Source organism: Achroia grisella, unplaced genomic scaffold (assembly GCF_030625045.1).
Source record: "Achroia grisella isolate CSIRO2021 unplaced genomic scaffold, CSIRO_AGI_Agris_v1 utg1574, whole genome shotgun sequence".
NCBI classification, from domain to species: Eukaryota; Metazoa; Arthropoda; class Insecta; order Lepidoptera; family Pyralidae; genus Achroia; species Achroia grisella.
Genome location: NW_026712656.1, coordinates 220889 through 241445, shown reverse-complemented (window position 1 = coordinate 241445; position 20557 = coordinate 220889). Strand labels below are relative to the sequence as shown.

At 30.4% G+C, this 20557-nt stretch overlaps 2 protein-coding genes across 4 annotated transcripts in view; one reads left to right on the top strand and one right to left on the bottom strand.

Moving 5' to 3' along the window:
* Nucleotides 1–41: 41 nt before the first annotated feature.
* Nucleotides 42–2957, bottom strand: LOC131841193 (uncharacterized). Of its 2 annotated transcripts, XM_059189458.1 has the most exons (3): nucleotides 2883–2930; nucleotides 1921–2018; nucleotides 42–1229 (listed from the first exon to the last, which is right to left on the bottom strand). In XM_059189458.1, exon 3 carries the CDS (start codon nucleotides 1222–1224, stop codon nucleotides 79–81), a length of 1146 nt encoding a protein of 381 aa, XP_059045441.1. In that variant the 5' UTR covers nucleotides 1225–1229; nucleotides 1921–2018; nucleotides 2883–2930; the 3' UTR covers nucleotides 42–78. The 2 variants fall into 2 exon arrangements, with proteins under 2 accessions (XP_059045441.1, XP_059045442.1); XM_059189459.1 differs by lacking the exon at nucleotides 1921–2018 and having other exon boundaries at nucleotides 2883–2957.
* A 1258-nt stretch (nucleotides 2958–4215) lies between these two features.
* Nucleotides 4216–20557, top strand: part of LOC131841182 (neuroglian-like) — a 67760-nt gene continuing 51418 nt past the window's right edge. For both annotated transcript variants that reach the window (XR_009357441.1, XM_059189448.1), the window contains exons 1-3: nucleotides 4216–4316; nucleotides 4704–4789; nucleotides 8624–8750. Coding sequence is in view for 1 of the 2 variants with exons in the window: in XM_059189448.1 (XP_059045431.1) it covers nucleotides 4732–4789; nucleotides 8624–8750 (185 nt within the window). In the remaining variant the exon portion in view is untranslated. The remainder of the gene's footprint in view (nucleotides 4317–4703; nucleotides 4790–8623; nucleotides 8751–20557) is intronic.

The window sequence follows — 20557 nt, the reverse complement described above, 5'->3', positions numbered from 1 at the left end:
TGTCTAGTCCATAATAAAGTAATTATTATTAATAACTTGTGTATTTTACATAAAATTTCAGTACATTTAACAAGTAAGTCAAACAAATGAGTTCTTACGGAATTTCTTACAAATGTAACTACAAATTTTAGCCATGAACGATTTATTGTCTTCCAAATCTTTGTCGTGAGTAAAATCTTCATTCATATGAATATTGTTCTTAGCAAATGAAACTTTTACGGGTATTTCCCGTTCTGGTAGATCCTGCTGTTGTTTAACATATTGCTCTAACTCAATTTTTTTGGCCGCTAGTCTTTTCAAGTTTTCGGCAGATGCTATGTGACTATCTGAGTTTTCTAGCGTAGCCGTAGGATCTTTGATATTAATTTCGGATAGGAGATTACGGTCATTCATTTTGATTTGCACAAATGGCATACCACTTAATAAGTAGATATTGAAAATTTCTTTTTTTGTGCAAGTCTTTATTTTCGAACTATTTTCATCAAGGGTTGAATCGGTAAGATAATTCTCGTTTTTATAAGCCTCCACAACAGAATGTAGACTTTCTAAAAGACTTCCATTTTTCTTTGAAGTTAAAATTATTTCACCAGTTCCATCATTGCAATTTCCTTGATTTTTAATATCTAATTTATTATTTTCAGGCGATAGAGAGGATTCAGAAGACATAATATGATGTATAATATCTTTTAAAAATTCCTTCATATCGCCTATTTGCTCAGCCTGGTTTTTTGCTAAAATCTCATGGAATTTCTTTTTGTAGAGTTCAAAATCGCGCATGTTTGTATTAAAGTTATCGAAAATTTCCTGGACAGTTGCTCTAATTAGTTTTATATTAGATTCAAGAGTACTTATTGAGCGCTCATTCGTTTGCAGCTCTTGTGATATATTATTATAAACTTTCTTTTCTATTCTCTCTAGTTCTGAATTTGTCAGCGAGGCTCTGTCATTGTCTCCAATCTCTAAATCATTTGCAAAATTTTCGTTCAAATTAGCATAATCTTTGACAGGTACCTCATCGTGGTCATAACGTTTATAATAATCATTAAATTTGCTCTTTGTTTTATTAGTAACATTCGGACCAGACTTGCTACGTTCTGCATTTAATACGTCCTTATTCTTAGCTAGATTTACAACAGATTTCCACGACTTTTTCGACTCTATCAACTCTTTAGGTAATTTGCTTGCGCAGTAGTTGTAACCGATTTTTAATCGTGAGTCCTGCATGTTATCTGCCAGAAAAAAAATAGAGTAAATATTAATTATAATATACGTCGTGGCGCTTAAGAATAAATGAATATTGGCTGAATAGAAAATTGAAGGATTTCAGTCAAATATTTATAATTCAAGTTGTATGCTGTGCAAAAGTGTTTAACAGTGCTTAATGAATCTTTCGTACTCTTTTGGCATGGGTCAGACTATATTTGTTCCAGTAGTACCTCGTTACCAATTATATTATTAATATTATAATTCCTATTCATACTATTATTATGAAATTATACTTGTTTTTTAGTACTTTTTGACGTCGTAAACTACTAAAATAATAATTAAAATTCGACTTGAAGATAAACTATAGGGCTAAGACGAAATACATTATCTTTTAGCTCAGAGAATAATGCTGAAGGGGGTGAAAATTATTTCAGACGAGGTCGCAGATAAATGCTAAAAATAAGAAATACTTAGGTACTCCCAATGGTCGCAGGTTCTATTCCTCGCACGAAGCAAATATTTTTAGTCTCTGTATTCTGAGTATGATTGTATTGTACTGGCTATTGTCTATGTATATTATGAATTAATTTACAAAAAAAATTATTTATGTATCTGTATCAATTGCCCATAACACAAACTCTACTTAGCTTGGGACTAGATGGCGTTGTGTGAATTGTACAGTGATATTATTAAACATAATGAAGTATGATTTACCTATTTGGTATAGCACAAAAAATACATGTGATTCTTAACCGGGTACTATAAATTTCAACGTTATTTTTGCATATAGAATAAAATAAACCCACACCTGCCTAACAAATAAAATATTACATTACGCGGTTATAATTACCATACATTATGTATGACAATATAGTATAGTACTATTTTTGGCATTCTTAATATTACAATATTCAAAATTAACTAAAAAGTTTCTAGCAGAAAGTATCATTCTGTTTCTAGTAAAGTTTGAACAATTTGTTATCTGTGGTTTGAATGTGAATATTCTGCCTCTTATGCCGAAGTTCCTTTTTTTTTATTGTATTTAAAAAATAATATTTTTATTATACTAATATATTATATTATCTGTACATTTCAATGTAAATTGTCTGTTTGTTACTTTATCACGTGAAGATATCACTTTTATTGGGATGATTGGGAAGTAGAGATTTTTTTATCAATGATGGAATGGTACTGTGACTGCGTTAATGGGCTAAGGTACGCTTAACGTGGTTTCTAGAGGGACCGCAGCAAGTTCTAGCTGACAGGTCACAATGGCCGTTAGTCTTAATCTCTAACGGTCCTCTTCTCTTCCTGAAGGAGCTCTTTTTTAATGCATTGCAACGGAAAATGTGTATTTAAACAACAACTCCAGCGAATACTGTTGGCAGAGGCGCAAGGGCCTTTCCATTATCACCCATTGAAAATAAGACGGCCGCGCCCTTCTGGCCAATGGGACTTCAAGGTTATATAATCCTTTATAAGTATCTATACCAGTCGGTTAATCCGTCTGGTATAGATAATTATTTTACTCTTTGGCATGAACCCAACTTTATAGGCAAAAACAGTTCTAGGGATGTGAAAAATAATCTATTGTGGAACAACCGATTATTTTTATTATAATAAGACAATCCTATCACTGACAATGAACCCTAATCACTTGTACATTTATATTTTACTTTAATACTAGGAAGCCAATATGCGTCCGGTCTCTAGCACTGTACAAAACAAAGGTGAGTATAAAGAAAACTAAGTCAAACTATCAATATATATCAAAATATAAACAAAAAAAAAAATTCAGCTTATATTAATTTTAATACAAAAAAGTGGTAAAAAGTGAATAATCGATTTTTTTAATGTATATTATTTTTACCTAATACAAACAAGAACATCCAAACGACAATTTTATTGATCTCAAAATTGGAGTAGATGGAAAGCAATCTATTATTGAAATCTCGATTATTATTTAGTTCTACATCCATTTCTATGTAATCGGTGATTATGCCATCACAAATAGTAGATTTTTTACGAAGAATGTCCGATCCCTACGTCATTCTTTACGGGATTGCAAGTCCTTAATAATCAATTACAAAAAGATTTCAGATTCAGTATATCTTTTGTAGACAGTTATACTATTTAAAAAAAAATTGTCTATGGTGACTGTCAGAATGGAAAGAAAATATATATTTGCTAATATTAGAGTGAAACAAATATGTTCATGGCCGATCCAATCATACAACGAATGTCTATGAACGCCAGTCACTGAACCGTCAATTCAGTGTAACCATGTGTGGTAGGTTCAAGCTTTTTTGGCATATTTTGTTAATGTTTTTACAAACTCAGATTATTTAATTAATGACTCTATTTTAACAGTTGACTTACTATATTAAGTACATTTAATAGACGCTAGTCTTTTACTTTGTTGAAAACCAAATTTATAATAACCAGATATGTATATATCTATAATGCAATAATAAAAAGTATTCCTTTAATATAGCCCTTTATATTAAAGGAATATTTTTTATTAATATAATAATTGTGCATGTCGTTACTAGCTGTCGATATATTAAAAAAAAAATTATTACATTGCTATTTACTTGTTGTCTGATAGCTTTAAAGATTTTGTATATTGCTTCTAAATTTTGCGTCAAACAAATTAATGTAGCTACAGATATTTAATTGTAATTTGGCATTTTAAATAGATCATTGAATGGGTTTCATATTTACCAAATTAAATAGTTGTAATTAAAATTTGATTTAACAACAAGGTTATTTATTAATATCTATTACTTAAATATAAAAGTGCTATAATAATAAGCCGTTATTTCTTTAGTGTACCAATGCAAATGTAAAAAAATGCAATAACATTACAAATTAATTATAATGAAACATATGAAATTGTAATATACTTTATGAAGTTTTTGACAAACTTTAATTTTATTTGGCACGGTACTACTACAACTATAGCAAGATCTGTAATTTCAATATGGTATTACTGCGTCAATTGTTGAACGAACGAACGACACCGAAATTGAGGCCCCGCCTATAGACTCGTGGATTTTATTATTTTATTTCGTTTTATCGCGATGTTTTAATTATAAATAAGAATATAGGTAATTTAAAGTGATGTATTAAAAATTTAAGCTACCAATTAAAATATAGGAATGGCATTACAGCACTAAATGGAATTCAATTATTGATTTACCGTCCAGTTTAACGAATAGTGTGTTTGTGCGGTAATGTAGCGTTATTTTCATACAAGTGGAAATAATTATAAATGGTTTTAGGTTTTGTTGTAGTTTATTCATCCATTAAACAAGTTTTTGTGTTATAAGAGGAGAGCAATTTAGTGATTTATAACATACTATTTTTAGTGGGTGTTGTCATTGTGGGCCGCTTTTTATTCGGATTAGGTCATCAAGTGCCGCGGACATGTGTGCCGGAGAAATGTTTTTCGTATAGTTCAGTTAATAAAGTTGGTTTATTTCGTTTCTTGTTAGATCTACCAGGCAGGAGACTGTCAGCAATATGGATACATTTAGAGTTATAGGCATCCTAGCGGTTGTATACCAAGCGACCGCTCTATGTGAGTATTATTTACTTTCTAATTGTTGTAAATAGGTTTTATTATATTTATTACCGACCTTAAGCATGTTTTATGAATGGCAACTATTAATATTGATTTCATACATTATTCATAACTAGTTAGAATAAATAATAACTTTGATCGGAATTCCGCCGTTCCCCCCCTAAATGCCCAACCCCCCCATACTACCGGCTTGGTGGAGTTCTTGAATTAAATTATTAAAATACTCTAATGATAATGTAGACATTCTGTGCACAGATACTCTAGTCTGTATGGGAGTTTGTATTATTTACTCAAAATTCAGAATCTTGTAAAATCTACATTTCTTGTAAGAAAAAGCTGTGGCGCAATATCTTGACTATTCTTACAAGTTAAATTTTCATTGTAAATGTGTTGTAGAATTTTGAAAAATAACTATTATATATTATTTAAGTTCTAAATAGTAATGCCAAAATCCTTCAATTTTGCTGTATATTTGAGTCTATGTTATATGATATTATTTTTGGAAAATGTATCTTTTAATTAAACAAGAAAATACATGTTAACATATGAAAAATGAGTTCTGTGGTCTTGTATGAACATTGAAAAGGGCCCAGAAATGATGTGTCTACCACACACCTCATTTCTGGGACATTATCAAATTTAAATTCAAAATAATTATTCATGTTGGCATATTACAGACTCCTATGATATGTTAACAATAATAAATGAATGCTGCAAAGTTCTTCAATAGTGATAACTAATTTTGTGAGGTTGATGCCTGAAATACTATATAAAATAATAATTGGATCACACTAAGCTTATTTGTTATATGGTTTAATATGACTATTTCATGTACTGAGAATAGACTTAGTCCAAAATATACTTTAATCACATCAATATGCAAAAATCTTATTACTGGTCATATATTAAAAAAATATATATCATCGGCTAAATAGAAATATGGCAGTATTCAAAAAAAATTATTTAATATTAAAAAAAAAAATTTTTACAAAACAATCATTTAATGTTTCTAAATTTAAATAAATTAGTTTTTAAAGTTTAAAGTTTTTAATTTTAATACTTTAAAGTTTTAAATTTACACAGAAGTAATATATATTATTTTAAAAGTATTTAGATAATGATTAAGACGGTGTGGTTAATTTAATTTACTTATATATAAAAGAAGGCAATTCTAACTTCTAATTTTGAAAAATGACATATTTCTATTTAATCAACAATATATAAGAAACCTTACAAGAAATACCACCTTATAAGTAGAAAAAGGATTATCAAAATCCATTCAAATATAAAAACATTATAAGGCTTTTACCAACATACATGGACCGTGGGAGATTGCCTTCGTCAGTGCCGTGACCATAGAGACAATTTTATGTTTACTTTTTATTACTATTTCTTATATATGTTAGTCTCTAAGGTATGTATAATATGGGCCAAATAGCCTGAATTAAATAAATAAATAAAATATATAAAAAATAAATTAAGCATACTTCAAATATATATTAAAAATTGTTATTATATGGAAAATAAAATTTAAATAAAGTAATAATAGGGTAACACACAATATTATACTCTGTACATTTATTATAGTCATAATAATGTCTAAACATTATCATAACCTAATCATAACAAATCTTAAAAATACTAATATTTTTAAGATTTGTTATGATTAGGTTTTATATAATGGCCTTGACATGTTTGGAAACAAAAATCCCAAAATAAATATATACAAAAAAAATATAAAAAGAAGTTATGAATTGATTGGTGTATTGTTTATTTTATTTTGATGATAATGGCCAAGTTAAACAACTGGTCATCACCATGACCTCGCCTTTATCTCATTATTTGGGGTTCCTGCAGTGATTTCTTCAAGATAATCTTATAAATTGCAAATATTTATCACTTGAAATATATGTGTAAACTTGATTCAGTGTTATTGCACATCCTAAATATTGATAAATAAAAATATGTTCATTTCATGACTCTGAATACCAAATATAATTATGAACATGCAGCTTTTACTATCTTGCTTAATTTCAAAAACAACAAATCGCCACAGGTTAATTAAACAAATAATAAATATACCAGATTTTTTTTAAAGCATTCCTTTAAAGAAGTAAATATATTTATAATTTTTAATTTTTTTTTTATTAGAGCTCCACCCCTCTTGAGTGTAGCTCTTAAATTATGAATGAATGAATTATTTATTTGTATAAGTACTGTGTATTGTAGGTAAGTGTAAGATTTATAGGTCCCCATTAATTTTTTGGTGAATGGTAATATTTTAAGGAAGGTGTTTTATGACTGTAGATAATTATAAAGGCAGATGAAGGCTTAAAAAGAGATGGATGGACTGTGTGAAAGATGATCTGGTATGAAAAGGAGGAAATAATGAGATGACTGCAAACAAGGATGAATGGAAGAGATAAACATATTATACCAACCTCAAATAAATGGGATAAGGAAGAATCAGATGATGATTCATATTTTGGTGAACAATATTGGTCTTTATTAAATTAAATAAAGACCAATATTGTTCACCAAAATATGAATCATAATATGGTTATTTTTACTGACTAATTCTAATTTAGTATGACTAGTTTAGTAATTGGAGTGTGTGGATTTGTAATAACTTTAGATTATAAATACATATATATAATATACTTGCTGTGCCCGCGCATTCGTCCGCGTAAAATGACGATACTTCCATATAACCTTTCATCTCCCCTTTCAACCTTTTTTCGCATTAAAAAATAGTCTATATCCTTTGTCAGGGTCTAGAATATCTGTGTATTAAATTTCATTTAAATCGGTCCAGTGGTTTTGGCGTGACGGTGAGACAGACAGACAGACAGAGTTACTTTCGCATTTATAATATTAGTAAGGAAATAAGGATATTTAGACGGTTATAGATATTGACAATATTAGCTGTTATATGTCAGTGATGATTAAATGTGAGAGACAATTCTAAAGTCAACCTACATCATTATACTACATTCAAGGCAATCTGTACATAAATGATATCTCGGCTTGGATAGGGGCTGATAGAATTATCTTTGCTGGCAATAATCGCCAAACAATGACTATTGTAAAAGTATTGTGTTTTATTGTTGAATATTGCAATTAAGTTATTTTAATATCTATTATTTATTTGTGATGTTTATGCTTAACACACATTTAAATAAATCAGCAAAAGGAAAATATTAAAAATATTATTACACAAAAATAATAGAATACAATTGAGTAATTTTAATATTAATTTATGAAATAATTTCCACTTACTTAAGTATATATTTAAAAGTTTGTTGAGGATAAAAATCACATTTTATACTTAACACACAAATATATCAGTAAATGGAAAATATTAAAAATATTATATTATTATAGAGAAAATATTAAAATACAATTGATTATTTGAGTAATTTAAATATTAAGTGAGATAATATTTTCTTTTATTTATTTGTGATATTTTATTCTTAACACAGTGTTAAATATATTAACAAGTGATAGAGATAGAGATGTTGAGATGACCTATTGTGGCCCATTCAAATTGATTTTATGCATTACTGAAACATTCATGTAATTGGTATAAAACTTTGCTATAAGCTATTAATTTTTTTTATATGCTACTATAGTGGTAAATAAGCATACGGCCCCTCTGATGGTAAATGGTTACCATAGCCTATGGACGCCTAACACATCAGGTTTGTTATGTACACAATGCCGGCCCATATCTGGTTAATCAATATAATTAATGTAACTTGAACAATGTTATGGGTAAAAACTGGTTTCTCTATGGGTAAACATAAGACATGTTATGTTTGTTTCCAACAGTGACTTCACCACCCAAGATAGTAAAGCAACCAACTCAGGAAGAACTGCTATTCCAAGTGGCGCTACCAGGAGAGGTGGACAAGCCCTTCATCATAGAATGTGAAGCGGAAGGAGAGCCGGCACCTAAGTAAGTTTGGATAAAATTTCATTCCAAATATCTTTACCTTACATATTGTGACGAATCAGCATTTGTTACCATGCATCAACTGTTTATACAGAATGCCCCAACACTGCATATAGAGCACCACGGTTATTTAAAAAAAAAACACCTTGTGACCTCTGTTACATCTGCAATTGCCATTCATAAGGAGTAAGGTATTCTGCCTCGCTATCTTGGAACTTCACTACCATATCTCTGGTATCTAATTGGATCAGAACTTACAAATCAAGTTACTTGATAGCAGGGCTAAATATTACTGTAACTCTATACAGATATAAACTTCAGCCTATTTTTCTGCCAAATATCATTCAAATCGGTCCAATAACTTAACTGTAAAGTTACTTTCACATGTACAGTAGTAATATGAATTATATTTTAATTAATTTTCATTACACTGTGTACATACAACATTATTTGCATTAAGATGTTAATTACATTACAGTGACTAACTGTTTTATTATAGTAAACATACGTTAAATACAGTTAAACGATGATTTGGTCTCTCACTAAGAAGGTTCTGATTATATATTTTAAAGAAGTTTATTTTATTACTAACTACTCGCCCAGGCTTCGCACGGATGTACACGCATTATATATATAAACCTTCCTCATGAATCACTCTATCTATTAAAAAAACCGCTTCAAAATCCGTTGCGTAGTTTTAAAGATTTAAGCGCATACATAGGGACGAATAGACAGCGATAACGACTTTGTTTTATACTATGTAATGATTATTATTATTCTTATATTTATTGTATAATAATTATTTATTTATTTATTATAATCGTTTGTGAAGAATTTTTCATTAAATCTCACAAACATACAAATTGAATAGATGGATTATTCATTTAGTATTATATTCACATATACCACAATCAAATGTAATTACTTCAGAATTTTCCCTACGTAGAATATAAATATATAATAATAATGGCTTTATGCTTAATAATGGTTTGACGGCTTCGGTGGTCTAGCGGTTTAGCAGACCGCTTTACCGATGGTCGCGGGTTCGATTCATCGCACCGCACAATCTATAACATCAATCCATAGTTTTTTTAATAGTGATTTTTGTATATATTGCAAAACAACGTTTGTAGGGTCAGCTAGTAGTCTAATATCGATATAGCTCGATGACATAACACTTGGCATAATTAGTAGTAATATGGGTCGCGGACACAGCGGCGCGCCGCGTCCGTATGACGAGATCGATCGCACACAATAACTAGATGTCTGAGCTACCAGCATTCATCGTGTTGGCCCGACTGTGACGAAGCCAGAAAAAATGTCTAGTCCCTGCCTACTCCTTAAATCGTATACCAGACGATGACGAGTTCTTGGTAATTAAGAAAATGCAAAATATATATTAGATCATACTGTAACCAGTATGGTGTCGAGAGCCAAGGCCTACGGCATAGCTGGGTGACGGCATTTCATGCTGTCATGATTTCACGTTTAGAATAGAATTTCATTGACTTGTCTTGACGCAACAATAATAATAACATAAAAAAGGAATTTGTTCTGGAATGCATATTAGAAGCGAAACTTCAATGAGCAACGCGATATATTGTGGTACGCGTACCCCCAGGGGTACGTGAAGTTGCGTCAACATTTATTATCAGTAAAACAAATGTACACACCCACTCACAACCTTTCACATTTATATTAGTGTGATTGTTATACTAATAATACTAATAAGAGGTACGCAGGTCTTTTTTGAAGTGGTACGCATATTTGGAAACCAATGGTCTACTCCATCCACGCGATAGGTCAGGTTCAGGTTACGAACACTGATTAGTAATAGACCTACATGAATAAAGATATTTTGAATTTGAATATATCCAACATATAGTGAAATCTCGTGCATGAATACTTTTTGACTCATATACTCATTTGTTGAATCAGCATTTACTTAGAAATATACAAAATGGTAACATTTAAGTCTATTAATAATAAACAGTACGTGACTTAAAATACACAACGTTTTACTGTATATGTATATATACATAAACAAGTCACTATTAAGATTTCAGTGCTGAAGTTTGAGTCTGTATGCAATATTATATAGTTAAGTTTTATTTTTACTAGCTGTACTCGTCCAAAAATGAACAAAAAAGTTAATTTCAGAATTTTCTAAAATAAAAGTAGCCTATGTTACTCCTTATTATACCAGCTACCCGCCAATAAAAGTCCCGTCAAAATCGGCCCAGCCATTTCAGAGATTAGCCAGAACAAACAGACAGACAGACAGACAAAAATTGTAAATAATGTTATTTTGGTGTATGTACCGTATTTATATCTATATGCATGTAGTAAAGAACGGTTATTTCAATGTTACAAATAGACACTCCAATTTTATCCATATGTATAGATTTTTCTCAAGGTTATCACTTGATTCTTAAGCTCTAAAGTTTAATTATAATACACAAATTATACATTTTGATATAATAATTGTATTTTTTTATGTCTGTTCACATTTCTTTGTATAGAATTTTCAGAAAATGCTCAATATTTTCTAAACTAATGGGAATATTTTTGGTTCATCTGTGTTTTTTTCATAAATAGAAGAATATTTATTCCCCAATATAAGATTTATTAATAAACAAAAAAGTTGCCTACACAGCTCTCTTAGGACGAGTTGCCCAGTTTACAGAGAAACAACCATATATGTACATAGTATCAGATAGGTATGTTATATACGCGTGTCGGGGGAAAGGAAACTCGGGTTTCAAATGCGGCTATGAACGTATCGACCTAGTCTAACTAGGTTTTCTCCACTGCGGTAGTAACTTAGCAACTCTTATATGCAACTTGGATACTAGTTACTGGACTTAAAGAGACGCTCTTGTCAGATTTGCTATCAATAAATAAGTTAAGTAATATTGAATCTTGTTTCGTGGTGGTTAGGATTTTTTATGCTATTATTTTCGTAGACATATTGTAATAAGATTTTATACATTTTTCTCGTGATAATTTTCGGGGTTAGCAGATATATTCTATTTTGAAACCACGTTTGAGAAAGTAATTTTTTAATGTATGATAATGGATTGGTGTGCCTGCGCTAACGGTTTACTTTAGGGGTACCAATGGGGGATGATAAGATGAGCATGAGGTCAGAACAGTTATGATCGTGACAAATTCACCAGGAATTTATCATGATGATTTCCAGCAATGAGGTCAATAGTCCACATTACTAACAATCTTCTCCCCTCAGAAAATATTCTTTAGACTAAGAGATCGCATTCTACCAAGTTAGCCGAGAGGTTCAAATTCGAATCGAGATATAAGAGCTTAAAATTTTGAATTAAAATGTTAAAGAAATCCCGACCTACGGTTATGTATATATAAGTTTAAAATTCATTTGCATTAAGATACTCAGACATTATGTTACATGTTTGTCAGCGAATCTGTCACGGAACAATATTCTTTTTAGAAATATATATACAGAGCACATGTCGTCATCTTAAAAAATAGTCGCCCTCGAGGTCGATATCTCACAAAGGTCAAAGACTCGATATCATCGCTCTCACATGAACGATGCATACAAGATACAGTACTCTTATTTATAAGTTACATCTATGTCAATAAAAATATTGCTATACTATATAACTCCTAAACAATTAACACAGCGCCATCTAGTTCCACTGTAAGCAGAACTTACATTATGGGTACTAGGGTACTAGACAACTGATATAATACATACTCTTTTTTGTAAATATATACGTAATATACATAGAAAACACCCAGATCGATACAATGATACTTATGAATACAAATATTTGTACCGTGCGAGGTATTGAACCCGCGACTTTCAGAAGTAAAGCGGTGTGCTAAACCACTAGACCACCGACGATGTTATATGACCATCACTATATGTGTTAACTATCGTGTGACGCACCATTAATTAAAAATGGTAAAGTCAATAATCATGTAACCTGAAACGGAACGTCAGAGGCCAGAGCCAAAGTAATCTATGTGACATTGACAAGTGGATGACGGATGATTGAACGGAGGCAGCGGGAGTTTTGGAGCGAAAGTGTTGATATTATTATAAAAACAAATAAGAGATAGATAATTGTGAATATTGTAGGCATTGAGGTGTTTCTCTCCTTGACTAACCGGCATTACGCCTAAGTCGTCAGGATACTAGTGATTTTAAAAGTTCAGAAGCGGTACCAATCCCGCCTACAAATTCGACTGTAAGGTAATTCTGACTAGAAGTTGTGGTAAGTGAATTTACGTTAATAACACGCATACCATTAAACGCAGTTTCTCACTTGTTTTATTGAACTTTTGGATGAATTGCTTTCTACATATTAAATAGATTTAGTATGTACGATAACTTGCGAGAGTAATGACAACGATATTGAGGTATACAATATACCTAAGAAAGAAGTATTATGAATACATTAAGTATAAAACAACATGGATATCTAATTAGTTTAAAATACAGAGTAACTATTGTTATGTTATTAATGCCTATGATAGAGTATGATAGGATATCAACAGATTAGAAACAGTTACTTTAAACAGTTAGTTATTAACTATGTTGACATACAGGTTGAACATGAGAACACATACCATGTTATACATATAAACAGTGAAATGGTATTGCTGAGTTTGTTGCTAATTCACAGTAAATTAGTCAAACTTACTGTTCAGTTTTGTGTGTTTGTTCTACGTGAATTGAATTGAAGAATTGTTATTATTTCTTTACATAGGTATACATATATGTTTGATGATCCCATTTCAGATAAATGACAATCACAGGCATAGTCCAGGTATATGTCTTGATTGTGGTTATATTCCCAAATTGAGATACTGTCATATATATATTATATTGGTTGATGCTTTGATATGTGTTTATTAATGAATTAATAAAGCATATCAATATAGATAGACATAGTATATTGTTGACATAAACTGATACAAGCTACATAACATGTTATATTTCATAATATTACATATTAAAGACATTTTAGATGCTATCTCATGATTAGCTGTGAAGCTCTCAGTGAAAATAGTACTTAACTCTGATAGTACAATTATTATATTTATTTCTTGCTGTGTTTTGAATTTTATAAATGTATATATATATATATAGCAATGGCTAACAATTGGTAGTAAACTCCAATGTTAAAAACCGAATAACTGTAAACTATTATTATTAATAGTTCCTTATTTAATTATTAATTAGTATAAAATCCAATTGAGATCTATTAGGATCCTCAAGGTTATCATAATCATATAATATTGATTATTAATGTGTTGAAAAAGCACCTAGAGATGATATCCAATTCCTCAAAGGTGTCATATTATGCTGGAATTATATATTATATGTATGCTCATATTGAATGTATTATATGTTTGAGCAATTGGTTCACTTCTTTGATGCTTCTCTTGAAATTCATTAGAATGGCCCTTAGCAGCCATTGTTGATCAATAAAGGTACTTAAAGGTCCTGTGCAGGTACCTGTAGCTATGTACATTTGTCATTTGAGACAATGTTTAGTAAGTGATTGTTGGAATTTATAAGCACCCAATTAATATGTGACATGTTAGAAAGTGATAGATTACAGGTAAGACTATTCTTACATGGTTCAGTTTTGTAAACTATGAAGTTGTCTTTTAACCTAAAGAAAGACTTTTGGTAAAGCCAGAAATGGATGTTGTTGGGTCTTGATTGTACAAAAGACCTGTTGACTTTAGTTTAGTTTTATAATTTATGAAGTTGTCTTTTAACCTAAAGAAAAGCTTTTGGTAAAGCCAGAAATTAATGTTGTTGGCTCTTGATTCTATTATTGATTGTACAAGAAACCTGTTGAATTTTCTAAACAATACTTGAGCAACAAGTTTGTCTTTAAATTTACTATTAGTGTTATGAATATGAATAAAAGTTTTTGGAAATAAGTTAATATTTGTGTACATACAGAATGTTTGGATATATATATTGAGTCGCAACAGTGAGAGTATTTGCCTTTTGATGAGTTATAACTCTCCATACAGTAAATTGCACAAAATGTCATGATTTTATAATATGAATATGTACAACATAAGACAATTGTTATCACAATAATGAAAATAGACTATTGTAATATATTGCAATGTATTGCTATATTGTCCAATCTTGTGTACTGCATAAGCTAATGAACTGAAGAAGTTATCCATTGAGTCTTATTATTTAGTGTCATTTGTAGAATGACAGCACTAAGAAACTATAAAGTGGACAGATTCATTGTTAAATCTATGTATATTGGAATTGAAATGTCAACCAAGGAGGAAATCATAATTGTTTAAATTCAAATTGTATTATATATTTGTGAAGTACAGATAATAAAAAAAAAAAATAGAATATATAGAATATATTATTGAATATTAATATAAATAAATGTATATCAGAAGATGATAATAACTGATTTAAAGCATTCATGAGTTAATAATGAACTCATCTTGAAGTTAGCACATGGATTGTGTCAAACAGTGTGGTCTAGAATTGTGAAATTTGGATAATAAACCTTATAATTCAGATATTATGGCAGGAAAATGGAAATAAATGAGTGCATAGCACTCTTTTGTTGTATATAGGTATGGACAGATGGGAGAGAATTAAGTGAATACATGTAAACTGTGATATGGTGAAATAGAGGAGAAAGAAAAAATTGGATACTATTTTTAAATGGTTTATGTAACTTACCTTTTATGTATTTGTATACTACAGGATTATAAAATATTTTATGATTTGACTAATGAAGTTTCTGTATATTAATTAGTTATTATTAAATAGTCTCTGTGGGAGCCAATGTTAAGATATTCAAAGTACATAAGCTTTAAAATTATTATAGAGGAAAATTATGAGACACAGACAGACAAGATTGTTAGGAAAGTAAAGAGATATGGATATTCTAGAAAACTTTGCTGATGACCTTGGTAATGTGGTTATTAATAGGCTGCATAACTTTCCATGCATGGAAATTCGTTCCCATTCTATACAACCGTTATATATTTATGAGAATTCCTGATTGTTGGTGTTTTATGCTATGCCTTTATAAGCATGTGGTTTGTTTTATTTAATATAACTTTGTTACCAAAGAGGATGAGACTGAAGTTAGTCAGTTTTATGAAGATAGCACTCCTATACTGTGCCACACTTCCAATTATCTTCTGTGAGTCTACTGTACTGTAGAGGACAGTGCATGGTGATTTCGGTATAGCTATGACAGGAATATATAAGTAAAAAAAAAAAAAAAAAAAGAAGAATAGGAAAAATCCTCATTATCTTGTGAACACAAGTTAATCACTGCAAATGTAACTTAGATTGAAAGTAAGATGTTGGTATCCGTTGGGATGAACAGTGATTCACAAACACAGTATCAGTATAATTTATAGAAAAAAAAAATATAAATAGCAATGATTCAAAAGAAGATTGTATCATATGTACAGGTATAAATACATATAGTAATGCCTATTTAACATTTAAATAGTATTGTGATTGATTGGATTGTATGACGCCATATAATGAAATGAAAAATTTATAAGCCAAGAGACCCGTGATAGCCAAAGAATATATATAAGAAAATGGCAGAGACGACAGACAAAAGAAAAGTAGGACAGCAGAAAAAAAGATAAGCAGATGACATAAGAAAAAAAAAAAGGACACAGCTGGAAAAGACTGGATGCAAACTTCCATAGGGAGAGACGTGGATAGTCAGTATGGACGAGCTGGTTTATGAATATGGATACTGGCGTAATTTATGAGATTTTTATATGGTTTACTGATGGATAATAAACTACTTTATGAATAGCATATATGTAGAATGAAAAATAAATAAGTTGTAAATTTTACATGTTATAGAGAATTATTTGTTGAGAAAATGTTTGCGAGCTGAGCCATTGTTCTTTAATTATAATGGTATTATAGTGAATACAAATGTAAGAAGCACAGGTAGTTAAAAGAAAAAAAAACAAAAGGACAATTGATTGTTGTTAAATGTATGAGCATTAAAGTTTTGAAAAGTGTACATGGGTATACTAGATTTAAGTTGAAAGGATCCTATTGAACCTATAACTGTTTTAAGAGACCTTTATATCCAATGCAAATAAAATGAGAGAGAATATAAGTTGTGGAAGTAAGGCTATATCTGTCAATTTAATCCCAGGAATATATAAGAAAAGTTACTAGAGGACATAAATGAAAGTTAAGATATAAGAAAGTTAAATATTGTTAAGGATTACAGTTTACAGTTATAAATTACTGTTGTAGATGGTTTTGCCAATTTTATTAATTTCTAGTTAACCTTTGTTAAATCTTGAGATATTGTATCTATTAAGATTTTAATTGATTAAAAAAAAAAAAAAAAAAGAGAATAATCGAAGCATATAATGCTAAATTAACGAGCATGTAAGAATTGTTGGTATACATGTTGACTCAATTGACTTGAATATGAGATTGGATGTGTTGTATTTAGACCATTGTAACTTTTGACATAATTGTTGAGTTGTAGTAAAATAAAAGTGTTAACTAAGGCTTTAAATAGTGAACTCATCAACATATAAGAATTGATGTTGTCACTTGCATAGCATACGAGAACGGATGTATTAAATAAGTGAGGGTGTTTTAATGTTGAATTGTACAAAATTACAGGTGTAGAGATATTGGAAGTTTATAATAATAACGGTGATGTTGTTTTCAAATATTTGGTTAAGTTAAAATTTTTATAAGTAATGATCAACGCAATCAAATGCTGGGCATTTGATTCCATAGATTAGTCTGAGCACCTATATGCACTTGTATGTGTGGCTGAACGCTCTTTGGAGAAATCGGATTGACTATTGTACTAACTAAATAGTTTAAATTGAAATTAATCCTTTCAGAACTGATTTTATGTGTCTGGAATTTAAATATAACTAATGGCTTGATAACATGGTCTGCTAGTAAGCAGAAAGTTACAGCCGAATACGCAGAATATTTTAGAAAATGTGTTGTAATTAATGGGAAATTAGAAGAGGTGCTAATTTATAGAACCCAGACACCGTATACAGACACTTTAGAAATATTATGAATAAAGCGCTCGAGGTGTACAAGATAGTTACACTGCAAGATTGTAGTAAGGACGATCACAAGGTAAAATTTGATACACCTCGATGGAAAATAGTCGGTAAATATACGCGGTGAAGAGTTGTACATGAACGAATAGATCTGAAAGATTAAGGAATGCTAGTGATAATGAGTGAGTGACAATGATGAGTTACAATCGATGACAAGCTGAATTATGAGCAAAATGGCTAATAGAACGGGCGGTTGATATGACAATCAAAAATGATTTGCAATACTTTGATGAAATTATGAGATTAATATAATAATAATATGACTATGAATACGATTTATGGATTTTAAGGTAAATGATGGTGATTTAAATTTGATGATATACTGATGAGATGATTGCGCTGAGATCGCGGCTAATGGTTCCGTATACGTTAGTTCACGGAGAAAATGGGGATCCGCGTGTGCTCAATGCGACGTACAACGAACGACTCGCTTTTTGTTGATGCTACTCAAGATTTGGTAGATAATAATAGGAGTAGGGTATGTGGTAGTAATATATTGCAAGTTCGTTCAGAAATTGATAGATATATATCAACCAGATATATAATTCGAATTTGGTACATAATTAAATTGAATTAACTTATGATTAAATATTATAAAGTCCTTTAAAGCGTTGGAGAAATAGTAAAATGGAACCAGGAAATCCAGTTCTTAAAAAATGTAATAGAATAAAAAGTAAAATTTGATGGGAGTGCATATAACCCATAGTTGAGTTGCAATGTAGATCACTTGAGGCTGAAGTAAAAATAGCATAGTACCATAAAGAATATGGCTAGTTGGAGGCCGTAACTCCTTGCGTGCGCAAGCGGTGAATGCCTCATTGAGAAAATGACCAGTTGTTAAATATTTGATGTGTTTCAGTTGGAGGCCGTAGTTCCTTGTGGCGGCAAGCGGTGGCTGAGTCTAATGAGAATCTGACCAGTTTGAGGCCGTAGCTCCTTGTGTGGGCAAGCGGTGGCTGAGTTTAATGAGAATCTGACCAGTTTGAGGCCGTAGCTCCTTGTGTGGGCAAGCGGTGGCTGAGTCTAATAAAATCCAGATCTATTGAGACCGTAGCTCATAGTGGGCAAGCGGTGGCATTTTTTTAATGTTTTGTTTTAACAGGTATTTCACTAATTAGCTAGGCAGTCGTGTTTGCAGAGATGCTGACTAGTACCTGGTGTGAAAAATTAAGTGATACACCTTAAGGCGGAAAAATATAACAAAGACTGAATTCATGATGTTGAAATGTAATGTGTAGTTGTCAGTGGCAACTTTCATATTTTAAGTATGTAAATTATCTCAAACTAAATTTTATATGATTTTAATTTTATTATATTACCCGATGTTAACTGTTATGATAATATCGAATGAGGCCCTTCGATAACGTTGGATGGCCGAAGTGGCTACGAATACCATCGATTAAATATAAAGTGAATAGTAGGCTTACGAACGTGAGTTTTCACGTTCGTTTGACGAAAGTTAGTAATTCGTTTTATGGAAATTGCGCAAGGTTTTACAACAAACTCCCAGAGTCTGTACTCAATTTGCCAGAAAAAGAAATCAAATGTGTCATAAAATATTTTCTTTGTAAAAAAAAAAAGCTTATTATAAATTGAAGAATTTATAAATGTCATCATTTATAAATCAATGTTTTTTAGAAAATATCTAACTTGAAATTCATAGCGCTGTCAATGTTGTCTGATTGAACGGAGATTAAGTGCGTAGCAGTTTTTATGTTGATTGCCGCATGCCTAATCCTTGTTGTTAATTAAATATAAGTAAATCAATATTTATTTAAAAGAGCAACACACAGGTTTCTTGTTTGTTCTTCTTGTGATGAATCTGCGTTCCGAATAAGCGATAGATTGAAGAAAGACTTGACTACTCAAGGGTGCTTATATTAAGTTTATTTGAATAAAGATTATTTCTATTTCACATTAATCTGGAACAGTGGGTTTTGGTTTATGTTAAACTGGTGTTGTAAAGAAAATTGAGATCAGTATCTACAATCATTTATAGTCCCCTAAATGTACAGGGTTCAAAGGATGCAATAGATTACTTGACCAGTGAGCTGATGGTATTATTAAGTAAATCATAACTGAAATTCAATGAATTATGTTATATTAAAATAATTCTCTGGTAAATCAAGAGTATCGTCGAAGTAAAATAGTAGTAGTAGTATTGAGGGTATTAGAACCACTTGAATAATATTGACCTGTTATTTTCTATTGGTTAGGTGAAGGCAGGCAGCGATTTTGTTCTAATTTTATGTCACGAGAATATTACTTTCTCTTTATATTTTTTCTCTATATATGTAGGTAATTAAGTTTTACCTTTTGTAATGTGATATGTTAAATTTATCCGTTAAAATATTCATGATGAGAAATGTCAAGTTCTATTTTGGAGGTATAAAAAAAAAATGCAATGTTCATAAGATCGGAAACTTACATTATATGTTACAGTCTGACTCATAGAAGTCAATCACCGCCAAATAATTGTTTGTTACTCTAAAAGGTTGTTCGTGTTTTTGGGTGATTTGGATTATGTAAATTAATATATGTTATGTTAAATTTTGTGCATTTCTGAATGCATGCCGAAACTTAGCTCTGTTAGTATTGATTTTAGATTGTAAACCTTTGATAGTATACTAAGATAGTCAATGTTATGAAAGTAATGTGTATCTTTAATTTAT